Here is a 13,068-nt window from a genome sequence, read left to right as displayed (position 1 = left end):
TTTCTGGCTCCGCGATAAGTTCGTTCCGACGAAGACAATCGTTTCTCGTCAATCGTTGCGTTAAATGACAGTTAAATGACAGTTGTATGCTGATGTCTTATCGCCAAAATTCTCCGATGATGGATAAAAAGAGACGGAGTCTCTTGAAGGGGGCCAAGGACGAAATCGAATTGGATCGAATGAATAAGCAGAAACAAGGCAAGGTAATGGCATCGCTCGGGCGAGCTTAATCGAATTAATGTACTCGCCCTTGCTCTCCGGCATCATATTAAGCGATATTGCACAATAATGTAATAATTTTTACACAGAACGCGCGCACAGGTGAAAAATAGCAAAGGAAATTGTCTTTTATTGCATTTGAATCGAAGGCTTTCGATATTTCTATAAAAAAAAAGAAAAAAAAAGAGAATTCTCAAGAATTAAAGAATTTATGATCGATGGTGAACTGAAGTGTGTAATAATTACGAGAAAATTGGCGCGGCGTTCTAAATCAAGTTACGTTTAAAATAACTTTGAGCAAGAAGCGTCGCGTAAAAACATTACCGTAGTAAGCAGCTTAAGTACTCCGCACAACAGCCGCTGTATCTCGCGGTGATTTTATCGCAGTACAATGAAATCGTTTCGCTCATACAGCGGGCGTTCCGCACGCCGGTTAAATAACGCGTAAAATGAAGAGACGTAATAGGCGGACGCGCTCATGGAATCGCGTGATTGTCGCGTAAACGACGTATTCATTCGCGTGAAGTAGCTCGCCTTGTCCAAACAGCTGCTCGCAGGTATCCCACTCAATGTTTCCGCACATTTTTCCACTTCCTTCCTCTTCGCGCTTAGCATACCAGCGGTGAAGAAGCTCTTTCGACGCGACAGGAAAAATAACCCACCGCCTGGGTAATCGAAAAGGGGTGGCGGAGAACCGACATACACCGACGGGGGTAGCACACTGGCACACGTTGCTCTCTTTTATCACGTCTCTCGCGTATAGGGGAGAGAAGCGTCGCGACGCTCGTCCCCAAGGAGGACAAAAAGAAAGGAGGCAAACACGACAAACGACCAGATTAATTATAGCGGTGGAACAACAATGGCGCGCGCGGCTTCTTTGTTGGCCCTAATTAAATTTTCCCCCCTTCCTCGCGCGCGCTCCTTCCACCCCATCCATCCAGCCGATCACCACCTACGGACGGTGCTTCTTCTCCTCTTCGTATCGATAGTGCACACGATGGGGATCTTCTAGTTACTCGTACGACGCGTAAGAAAGGACGACGTTCGTGAGAGAGGGCTTCGTTCGCGCGCGCGGCGACGTGTACGGGGTATACAATCGTCTCTCTCGCGAAATAATAGGAGCCACGGTATTGTAGCGCGCGTGTGTATGTGTATGTGTGTCTGTGCGTACTGTGTGTGTGTCATAGCGAAGTCTTGCTGTGACTCGGGTGTTTCAATGGAAATAACACGAGGGTGTGAGAAGCCGGTGAATTAGAGCAGCGGACGGCGGACTCAGTAATTGGCGCCTGCGAGCCAATTAGTGGGAAAGAAAATAAATGCACGATTCTCGGGAAAACAGTTTATCGCCAGTTCGTGTACGTAAAGTTCACACCCGGAGCACGTTCGTGGCTTCATTTGTGTTTGATTCTCGGATAGGTCGGATATATATTTTTTCATTTGACGCAAATAATCGCGTGAATTAAATTCACTCCGGAATGAACAGTCTGTAAACGCAACGTTTAGTTTTTGTTTAGTGAATTAATTTCGCCGTTATTGAATGTGAAGTGTAATTATGAGAGGTAAATGCAAAATTTGCGTATTTAATTTTATTTAACATGCAAAGCATGTAGTAAAAGAATTAACATTAAAAATAAAATATAAAATATAAAACATTTAAAATAAAGAATTTTGATATTAAAAAAATTGAAACAGTTTATCCTAATTTGCATACGCGAAACGTTTTTCGAATTTTGAAATTGCAAAATATGAGTTTTGTTTACATATCTCATATACTAATGTAACTGCAAATAAATATTGCAACGGTACAAGCGTAAAGTGTATGGTGGTGTATAAAAAAATTTGTTTTCGAGACCGTAAGAGAAGATTATATATGCTTTCTCATTTTCAAGGCCGTACTCCAATACGAATGCGTTGACGGATTACGAGTCTCAGTATGTAGAAGGTTACTTCATAGTGCATGTTGCGACACCACTTGTTATTTGCATATTTCAAGCTGCGTGCAATCCGCGATCTATTACGAAAGTATACAGCAAATTTTCAAATTATTATCTGCAAGCAACTATATTTTTTCTATTTCTTATTTTACAATACGATAAGATATAATGTGCATAAAAATAGTAACAATTTGCGAATTGTGCTGAGAAAAAGTGTTTGAACGATATGTTCTATATAGTAGGCAGTTTTGCGTGACCAAATTTTTGTCAAGGGTCTTTCAATAAATTGAGACATTTTTATCTGTCATTGCAGGTGTTTGCCATCGTTGCGAACTTTGCCGTGCTGCTGATCGCCATTTATGAGGGCATTTACGCCCGAAGAGGCGGCGACCCAACCAGAATTAGGATCGCCACGGATCCCCGTGCAGCCACTATAAATAATCCAGGATATCGGGAATATCACCAACCTACAAACGGTAAGGTCGGCGTGGACAGTCGTTCAATTTCTCGAGATCTCGGTTACGACTCGACCGAATTTCCTGTTCGCTTTTAATATCGTGCCAAGTAAGCGTGTCAAATGATAGCGGCACAATAACGTTAACGCAATCAACATCTAGACGCTCAAGGGAGTTCGTTTAACGTAAATGTATTTTTTTTTATTTTATTACCGCTCGTCTCTCTAATACCTCTCGTTAAATGCAATGAGCACAATAAAACAACGGTCCAATGTCTTGAATAAAAGATACGACAACGTTAACAAGCAAGCTTAAAACAATAATTGCAGCTTTTGCTAAAGCAATTTTCACACAAACGGCTAGTTTCGGATGATTAGTCTTTCAGTTACAATTTTTTCAAGCAAGATTAATATCTCCTTTTTGCGATAAATTACTCCATCGAGAAAATGAGGCATCTTTCTCCATTAAAGATCACATTTTTTCCCCTTGAAATACTCGACTTCGGCTCCGCCGTGAAGTTACAGTAATTTATATCGCGCGTAGGTTGTATTTGCCGATACTCGGCCGGCTTGCCCGAAAGAACCACGTTTAACGGGCTGACAGAAAGCCAATATGCTCCTTCGCGGGTGAGAAATATGTCTGACGTGAAGGTGATGAAGTTCTGAAGAACTTTGTGCGTAAGTGAACGCGCGGCCGGGGGATGGAGAAGATTACAGGGCGCGACCGTGCGGTCGCTGCAAAATCTTATACTATGGATACAGGATGTGCACAGGCGTGTATACGGTTCTAGCGGCAAATTGTGGTGTGTCCCAGCGTATTTGCCCGCTGCTGCATAACGAGGCAGTGTTGCGGTGCACCGAATAGCCCATCACAATACAGCGCGGCTATGTATAGCATATTCCACGTGTACACACTTTTGCCGCAACATCGCACGTAAAGGTCTCCTTCCGAATGTATCGAATCTAACCGCTGCAATTTACAGACGCGACCTTATTTTACGTTTGATCGTAAAGTAAAGTGATTTTTCGCCGACGCGTGTAAACTACGCGGCACGTTGTGTGTAATATTCTTCTATCCATAAAATACGATTCTTCTATTCATAAAATTTCGAGTTATATGATTCGGGCATAAATTGTTTTCATCATTTTTGCTTTTCGGTAATTGTATTTTTTATTTAATAAAAAGGCAATTTTTAATAACAGTATTTTTATTTTATTTTTTTAGTAATAAATTTATATAGAATATGCAAAAATCGTGAAATGGACGTGATGGTCGAAATTTTTCTGTGGCTAATGCATTTTGTAACTGACAAGCTCTGTGAAATTTCATTTGCATATTACATATTGCAACATAAATTTTGCCTTGCAGATGCCTCGCGATACACGTGAAATATGTTACGTACCTATCTATGATGTATTGCGCGGTAATAATATTTCTAATTCGAAAGTAATAGAAGCTCATCGGCATTAATAACGCAGCGAGAATTAATCGCGTCAATAATTTCATCTCGTCGCAGGTGGTAGTATCTCGATGACAGACGCCAGCGGCAAGCCATATGTCGGCGGTGCTGGAAACGGATCGACGGTGTCGGTGGCGACTTCCGGCAGCGTTGCCAGCACGTCCTCGCCTCTCAGAAGCTCCCTGAAGAAACCGAAACCCCTCGGTATTCACAATCCCGGCTTCTCGGCGCACAGCCCGACGTTGTCTAGGAATGGCTCGCAGAAGAAGGTACGTATACAGACGCACTCGACGGAAGTTTAGCCGACGCTCCAAGCACATTGTTACCGGCGAGTGCTCGCTACGTGACTGCGGTGTGTACAGCGTTACGGTCGTTTGCGGCTGCTGCGACAGGAAGTCGGAAGACTCGTTCTCTCTGTTCAAATTAGTCCCACGTTCCACTAACGGCAGGTGATCTCCGATGTAATTATCGTCGATTGATATAGCGAGGGAGAGATAGATCTGTAACAAAATTGAGAATGAAGTCTGCGTCGTACGGATCCGTTGTGCTGCTTTGTCGCAACTAATAGCCCGTAAGTTTCTCGTCGATGACGTCGCTTGTGATTTTGATAATGAGACTTTTAATGAGTTTCCTGCGAAGGTGCAGGTTGAATCATGCGCGAGTTTGGAATATCATTACGACGGCGGAATGTAAATAGAGTGATACATGCGATCGATCGTCGCCGGGATTCTGCGAAACTACCTGAGTTTTAAATATCAAACGAATACAGATTAAACGCGCGATTGATGGTGACTTGTTAAGCATCGAGTCACTCTCTTCATCACTTTTTTTACGATACCTTTATACATTCGTAAATGGACTAACAAAATACAAATAGTGAACTTTAAAAGTATTGGCGGGAGAGTAAGATGATGAGAGGCTATAGACGTAGAGAAATATGACATATCTATATAATATTGATGGAAACGGAAGAAATTTTGAGATTATTACAAGCACGGCGCATTGTTATTATATCGTAGCGTGGAAGAAAACTTGGAGGAAAAATTTGGAACGAGATAAAAAAATAATAAATTCTGACCTAATACGTCATATTTGTAAGTCTGATGTGAAGCGTTGATCAATAAAATTCGCATACATATTTATACAGGGTATTCATAATACATAAGTAGTAGATCGTAAATACTGAAGGTTTTAATAAAGAGAATTAGAGCATTGATTTTAATTTATTACTGATAAAAAATCAAACTATTTACTATTGCAAAGATATGTAGTAACAAAATCAGGGTTGCCAAAAAGCAGCAGAATGTGTCAGTATATTATCGATACTTATATTTAATATTGAAACAATCACTTGCGTCAAATTTACAGCAAGCAGAACTAAGCACCAATTTTTCAACGGGGACGAAATTACGATAAGAGTATATGAATTTTAACTAAATAGGAATATATAAAAATGTTTTACTAACGAGAATTCTTACAGGGTTTATGAAATTTAAGAATGCATTTTATTCTGAGGCTCTATAACAACTCATCTTACTCTCTCGCCTTCGTAAGTACATATCTATACGCCAAAAGAATAACGCAATAGCAACTAATGAGGGACAGGAATTCGTTGTAGCGTGGTGATCGTTAAAAGTTCGTACTTTCTTCGTGAAAGTTCAGCGAGCGATATGAAATTCATCGCCTATGCGAACGTACCAATCAGATCTCCATTTTACATTTTCATATTTTTCACAACGTGGGATTTAATTATGCATCGAGAATTTCTAAATAGAATCAGGCTTTTATTCTGTTTTATTACAAAAACAATTCCGAAAGGATCTTGTGATATAATGTACTCTGATTATTATTATTATTTTAGTCACGTTGCTGGAGAGTTTATTTAATTACATAACCGTATTTCAACTGCAATAAGCAACCTTTACCATTACCATTGAACTAAACACATCAAAGTTTAATTGAATATTAAAACGGACAAATTCAGCTGGAAAGTTCACAGCGCGCGTGGTCCTTATATAATATAAAGTCGAGATAATTGTGTAACTACGTTTTCATTGTAATTGGGTATTGTGTTTCTAACTGAAATTCGACTGTTAATAGCGATAATTTTGTGAAATGCTTTAAACTTTAAAACTTTTAAGAGCGACGAGCGGAGAGAGCTGTTGAAGTGTGTATAGATTTCTATACAAACACGGCAATGAACCGTTACCGAATTTAATAATTAACACTCGAAGATTAATATTTCTTCGATCTAATATGTATATATCAATGTTGTATTTACGTGATCATTATTATTATTGATATTATCAGAAGTTTTCCGTCCAATCAAGTACTTCGTAATATTTAGTATTAACGGTTACTCTTACTGAACTGACATTCGTGATATATTGCACTTGGTACGTAGAAATTGTTACGTATGTTAAAAGTTATATAGTATATAATTGAACTAAGTTGCATAATATAATATTTAATTCTGCAAAGAAGAAAAACTATTTTTAATTAACAATAGAATGCTGATTGCACCATCGTCGGGCAACGCTAATTCCAATTTTTATTTATATGTGGTACTTTATGTGTTAAATTGTAGTGTGAAATTCTTTAATAGCTAATTTAGGATTAATTGAACCAGATTATCGGTACAAATCTAACCTCACGTTTTAAAAATTAATTACTTCTAGGGAAATGTTCAACCGTTGATTATTACTGTTCGGCGTAACGGATTGTCGTGAGAATTGCAGGATACGTGATACGTTTTCTTATTTTCTGTCCCTGTTTTTTTTTCTCATACATTTACTAATTTTAGTAATATTCTCACCATTCCTCGCCGCGAGAGGAAGGTGAAATCACATTACAACATTGCATCCGTCCAGCCCTAGGCAGCTAGCTCTGAACCGGCAAGAAAGAGAGAGGTATATTATAAATATATAAATATATTTATATTTTATATAGTGGTTGTTTTAATATAATATATATATATATATATAAAGAGAGAAATATATATATATAAATCTCTATGTACGTGTACTTGCGCACGCGTAAGCTTATGAATTCGTACGGCTCGTTTCGCGGAGATCCAGTCGCGCGTTTGTTTTTTTTTTCTTTTCCACCTGAATAGTATTATTATATTTTACCGCTTATGATATTTTTTCCATCATAATTATTGTTATCATGCAGTCTGCATACCTTTATTTCCACAGAGATATTTATGTGACGAGAGCCGGCCTTGTTAAAACGTTCGCGCTGCGAATCGCAACTGTGCAGAATCGTTCTGGATTCTTTCCTGAAAAATAAAAAGATGTTCGTGTGCTCGCTCGCGCGGAATTTAATTTATTGCCGCGCGGCTCTTGTAAAGCGGCCGCGTGCGTACGAAATTAATCAAACTAGAAATTAAGTCGTAGGTTTACTTGGTAAGACGAACGCAGCAAGATCAGTCGCAACTCCCTAAGTATGCAATACGCTCTTCTGTCGAGACCTGGCCATTTGTTCCAGTATAGTTATGGCAAACATATCGCGATGTGGGCTAAAGTTGTCGCGGCGAAGGTAGTTCTGCGTCAGAGTGAAACCAGATACCCATTAAATCGATAAGCTACAGTCTGTCAGAAGAAGGAAACGAGATCATACCCTCAATTTACTACAAATTGTTTCAAATACAATACTACAAAATATCGAGGTACAAGTTGCACTTCAAAACAAGTGAATCAAAATTTTTTTTTATATTTTTAGGGATATTATATAAATTGGTTTCAGGAACACCGACAGCTACGGTTTAAATCTGGAGAATAATTTTGCAACGCTGTTTCACGCTGGTGCAAAATTATCATTGCAAATGTATTCTCATGTCATCCCACTAAGATTGTTATGATATATTTCGTTTCGTTGTTATCGTTCATTAGATAATGTTTAACTTCTATTATTCATCTAGATGCCGAGCTGATACGACCGATGTAATCATATGTATTGTACATACCTACCTACAAGCGGATATATCTGATATTCACGTTCCGATCCGATCGGAACGATAGATTTGTCACGTTTGCACCAATCTATTTGTTAAGTCGGCTGTTTTTGTAAAGTTCGTACGTACTCGATGATATTACTGACGACGTAATGTAAGTGTTCGTTAAGGACGTGAAAGATTGAATAATAAATGAGTTTCAATAAAATGTATGCATGGCATACTTTGCATTATATCCTGCATGTTCGATTTTTTAGATGTTAATATTCACCATCAATTAACATACCGTATCGATGTAAGTGTTCCAGAACTCCGGCGTATATCAAGGTTACACTGAAAATATTGCGATGTCATATCTCATCCTGAAACCGCATCCTTATCCTTTTCATTGCAGCATACCAGTGATTATGTCATTATGTAATAATATTCGAAGGAAAAAAATTATATTTTTGTATTCTGAAGATATTTTGTAATGCATTTTTTTACAAGATTTCAGCTTTTCGGTATTTGCAGTGTAATCGTATAACGACAACTTGAGGATTTATACATTAAAAAAAATTTTTTAAATGTGACTGATATATTATACTGCTGATTAATAAACAATGAAAATCTATTGAGATGTTTTGTATTATGTAGAAATAATTTAGGAATATAAGGATATAGGAGCACTCTTGATTTTCTCTTTTCTCTTTCAGATGGATTCCACCTGCAACGAGATTAAAACAAAATGCAACACATCATAAAAAAATTAACTTTTATTTATTAGCTTACAGACTGAAAAAAAAGAAAACGCGTCTCTCACGGCAGTTTGTGATAATAATCACGTCGTAGAGAGGACGAATTAGAAAAGACGAATTAAATTCCAAGTTATCGACCATTTTCGCCGGATGCTGCAATCAGATAAGCGATGGCAGCGATAACAATAATCCAGGTTGACGTCGAACTTGCGACAATTAGTATTTACAACGCGAGAGCTGAGGTAATGTTCTACGTACGCGTTCCGCGCGAATCCCCCCCTATCCATTCGAGCACCCGCACTCCTAACATCGTCAAGGTCCGCCGCGAAGGGTCGATAGAGACACCATCGCGAAACGAGAATGCGCATTCGGTCATGGAAAGCCTCCGCGAGTACGAGGACGGCACTAGTCTAGGAACCGACGGACATCCCGCGACACTAAATTGCGCGATCCCACGAAATCACGAGAAACGTACCGAGGAACACTTTTCCAGGTCACGGTTTGATCGGCAGTGACTATCCCATTGCCGGTCGATCGAGCAGAGATTCGAGATTGGGTGGAAATGGAAAAAAAAAATATTTGCCTACATTTCTGCGAACTTACCGAGATATGTTCGAGCTATGTCGATTTTTAAATCGACGCAATCAGGTTTGTCGATCTAAATTCTTCTTTAGAAAAATTGTTTACTATTTAAAAAACAATAATTGGAAAATAAATTGCGCTGAGGGAAAATATTTATAATTTATCGGTAAAGATCGGTGATCAATTTCGAATCTCGACTCGATCTTGCGCGAACAACTTAGAAGTATCCGTCCCTATTCTTTGGAGCGCTAGAGATCAATTCCCGTCTTTTCCACACGGGCTGCACGCGTTGATTCTGCGTCGTCGTGATTGCCGAGGAAACGCCGGAGGAAGGCGATATCGCCGACGTAGCCGTCACGCCGAGCGATGTTCTGCCGGCCAGGGTATCGGCGTCCGGTATGTGGCGTGTTTGATGCCTCGAATCCGTGTACCGCCTCTTCGTGTACTTCTTGCTCTCGCTGGAGGTCACCGATGAGTTCTTGCTCATCTGCGGGGTCGCCGGGTCGACATCCGACCGCGAGATTTGCAGCATTCTCTCGATATCAGCGGTCTTGGACCTAAATCACGCGAGCGTTTGCACGTTAGCTTGCACGAAGTTAAATAGAATTTTCACGAACACATTTGCAAAATTATACGAAAGGTCATAGCGCTACGTGAGATCGAAATAACTTGACCATAAAATTATTAAGACAATTCTTAGCCAGGTAAATAAAATTTTTATGAATATCGTAATAATTAAGTTTTAAAATAAGCAAATATTTTTGTAGGAAATTTTGTTTTTGTTGTAATAATTTTAGTATAGTTGATTAATGCTACAAGAAAATCTGATTGAAAACTTGTATCGTCAAATGTTTACTCGTTTATAACTCTCAAACTTTACCTTTCAGGAAAATCGTATACATGAAGCTTTATCTTGAGCTTAAATTTTCTTTATACAGAATGTTTTAGACAAACCGTGTAAAATACCCTACATAATCGAACAAAAGATTTCAAGCTGTTCACGCGATATAGATGTTCATAAACAACAGCAGGTACGCAGAATGATCCTTTAACATACCAGCGTGATCTCTGTATCAATCTCGATAAAGAAATCATTGCGGACACTCAGTGTGTCAGGCAAGCCGCGTGAAAACTTCTCGTGAGACTTCGAGACGCGCGGCGGTAACCGCAGCAGGGAGTAAACAGGATACTCACCTCAAAACCGCACCGCCGATGCTGGTGATGCTCGGCGTGTACGGTACCGCCGCACTCCTGTTCACTTCCTGCTGCTGGCCGGCCGATCTGCTCACCTGCCTCACCTCGCCCGAGGTCGTGAACGAAACTCTTTGAAGAACCGCCTGATCCGGGATGTACGAAACGGCGGTAACAGCGCTGTCGGGACTCGCCGGTGGCGACGATGCCCACGAGGGCGGTGAACTCGGCGCCTGATCACCTGACAGGGTTGCCGAAGAGCCCACGGCGCTGTCACTTCCGTGTCTTCCGCCTGAAAGCGGAGATATTGGGTTGAGACTGAGATTTCGTAATTTTAGTAAGATAGTATATTATCAAGTTTCTTTTTTTACATGTGTTACGTCTAGAATTCGAGATAGAGAAGTAGAGATATTTTTGATACAGAAAATATGAATTGAAAATACTATAAAGAAAATTAAACCTGAATTATGAATTATTAAATATAAGATTGTTTGATCATCCCGAACGTTTAGCCCTTAAAAAGAAATCTAATTTAGAATTGAAAAGAATGTGTGAACATTATTTATTTAGCTAAAACGTTTATTTATTTAGTTCGCAAACCTAACTTTACTTCTTGTTAACTTCTTACTTCTCAATTCTCAAAAGTTTACTTAAGAGTCTATAAATCTGGAAAACTTTATTTCTTTTTAATGGATGTTATATCATCGAGTTGTGCCGTTTATCGCCTTTATTTTTAAATTGATTTGGAATTGAATTAATTGCAGGGAAAACAAAAATCAACGTAAACTGTTTTAAAGTTACAGCGTATGTCACTCTGCAGTTTGAATATATTAAGCATTATTGCAATGCTATCAAATGATGTGAAACACAAACCTTCGCTACAACCGGAAATAGATCTCTGCCTCTGCCGCCTTGGGGGAGCGCTTGGTTGCTTCGGTGCCTCCTCGATGTAAGGAATGTCCGGGTCGTCGAGGTTCAAGGTGAACGCGTCGGACATGGGTATAGTGAGACTGGCGGTAATCACTATTGGCGAGGATCTTCGCCGAGGATCGGACGGATCCTCGCTCGATCCGCTATCGACACTGTTACTTCTGCCCTCCTCCTTCCTTCGACTTCCTGGTCTTTTGGGCCGTCGTGGCCTTGGTCCAATATCACCGCCGATACCGGCAGTCTGATGCAGGCATTCTTCCCTTGTCCACATCTGAAGTAAAAGAGCAATGAATATTTCCAATGAAAAATTTATATTTTACGACATTCTGCACAATGGTAATTTATCAGATTATTTATTACTTTAATTTAAGTTATCCAATATAACTTCCTAATTCTAAATTCTTAACTTTAAAATTTACAAAAACTTTGATTTAAAATAATTTTCAGAATTAGTAATGAAGCAAGTTTTGATATCCTAAAGTTAAATTAGTTTTATAGTCTACTAAGTCAGACACACACATTTTGATAAAATTTGAAATTGCAGAAGTGCGAGAAGTGCGTGAACTTAAAACTTGATTGCAAGAACGTTTCCAATTCTCCAGAATTTATAAGGAACATTTTTAGATCGGCGTTATATTTAGAAAGGTGAGATTATTTATTTATTTATTTAATCTATCCGAATGTTTTTCTATAATGCTTATATACGCGATGCTTCTCAAGAGAGTCTTTGACACACGCCCGTAACATTTACATTTTTAAAGCTAAAGGTCCCGCTTGTTTCTTTCATCATTTTAAGTTTAACTGTAAAATAAATAGGCAAATAATGCACAATAGCACCTTTCTCGTCGATGTCGTCGTCGTTGCTGCAGTTGTGGTCGACATAGTCAACGTCTCCTCCACCGAGAACGTCTCCGCCTCGCTGCAAGGGTCTACTTCATCTCCGCATTGCCTGCAAAAGCATATGCGGAACTTCGCTTCGACTTTCTTACATCACACATTACTAGACCACGATACGCACACACGTGGGGACCATATTCTGCAGCGTGAACGATCGATCGCTGCTCACGGACGGGAGGCTCGGCGCCGGTAGGTCAAGGACAAAATTTATGATTCAAAAATTACTTTTTTATATATATACAATATATAAAATAGCAATAAAATAATTGATGAATATAAAATGTGCGACAAAACCAATAGATAAAGCCATTAACTTGGCGGACTTCGTAACTTGGAGTCTATAGAATCAGCGATATAAAAGTTGAGAAACAACTTTGACAACTTAAACGCGCTTTGTAATTTTTAATGCAACTCACAGCTGTTGTTTTACAACTCTCTTGACCAATATACTTTATTTCAATCATACGGAATATTGTTAAGCATGCCGGATGTTTTGATTTAATAGAATTGATAAAAATAATTATAAAATAATCGAGACATTAGAAAAGTATTCAATAATGAATATTATGATCATTATAACTAATTGATATCTTGATAGATATCAAATTATTAATGACAATGATTCTACTGAAGAAGGTAACAAAATGAAATTCTCGTTTTCGCCATGACAAAGCGTTATTTAGTTACAATTCGGTGAAAATAATCAAAT

At 39.0% G+C, this 13,068-nt stretch overlaps 2 protein-coding genes across 3 annotated transcripts in view; one reads left to right on the top strand and one right to left on the bottom strand.

The window, feature by feature from the left end:
• LOC105679084 (uncharacterized) overlaps window positions 1-8,257 on the top strand; it is a 39,225-nt gene extending 30,968 nt beyond the window's left edge. The window contains exons 5-6 of the mRNA XM_012378875.2: window positions 2,467-2,629; window positions 4,125-8,257. Of these exons, the coding sequence (XP_012234298.1) occupies window positions 2,467-2,629; window positions 4,125-4,369 (408 nt within the window). The 3' untranslated portion in view covers window positions 4,370-8,257. The remainder of the gene's footprint in view (window positions 1-2,466; window positions 2,630-4,124) is intronic.
• A 502-nt stretch (window positions 8,258-8,759) lies between these two features.
• The window catches only part of LOC105679082 (Rho GTPase activating protein at 102A), a 27,573-nt gene continuing 23,264 nt past the window's right edge, over window positions 8,760-13,068 (bottom strand). The window contains exons 9-12 of one of the 2 annotated variants that reach the window (XM_012378872.2): window positions 12,300-12,411; window positions 11,406-11,733; window positions 10,536-10,824; window positions 8,760-9,898 (exon numbers count right to left, since the gene is read on the bottom strand). In XM_012378872.2, the coding sequence (XP_012234295.1) occupies window positions 9,559-9,898; window positions 10,536-10,824; window positions 11,406-11,733; window positions 12,300-12,411 (1,069 nt within the window). In that variant the 3' untranslated portion in view covers window positions 8,760-9,558. The remainder of the gene's footprint in view (window positions 9,899-10,535; window positions 10,825-11,405; window positions 11,734-12,299; window positions 12,412-13,068) is intronic. The other variant, XM_012378873.2, reaches the window with a different exon arrangement.

The sequence above is a fragment of the Linepithema humile genome, chromosome 2 (assembly GCF_040581485.1).
Source record: "Linepithema humile isolate Giens D197 chromosome 2, Lhum_UNIL_v1.0, whole genome shotgun sequence".
Lineage (NCBI taxonomy): Eukaryota > Metazoa > Arthropoda > Insecta > Hymenoptera > Formicidae > Linepithema > Linepithema humile.
This window is presented reverse-complemented; position numbering and strand designations above follow the sequence as displayed.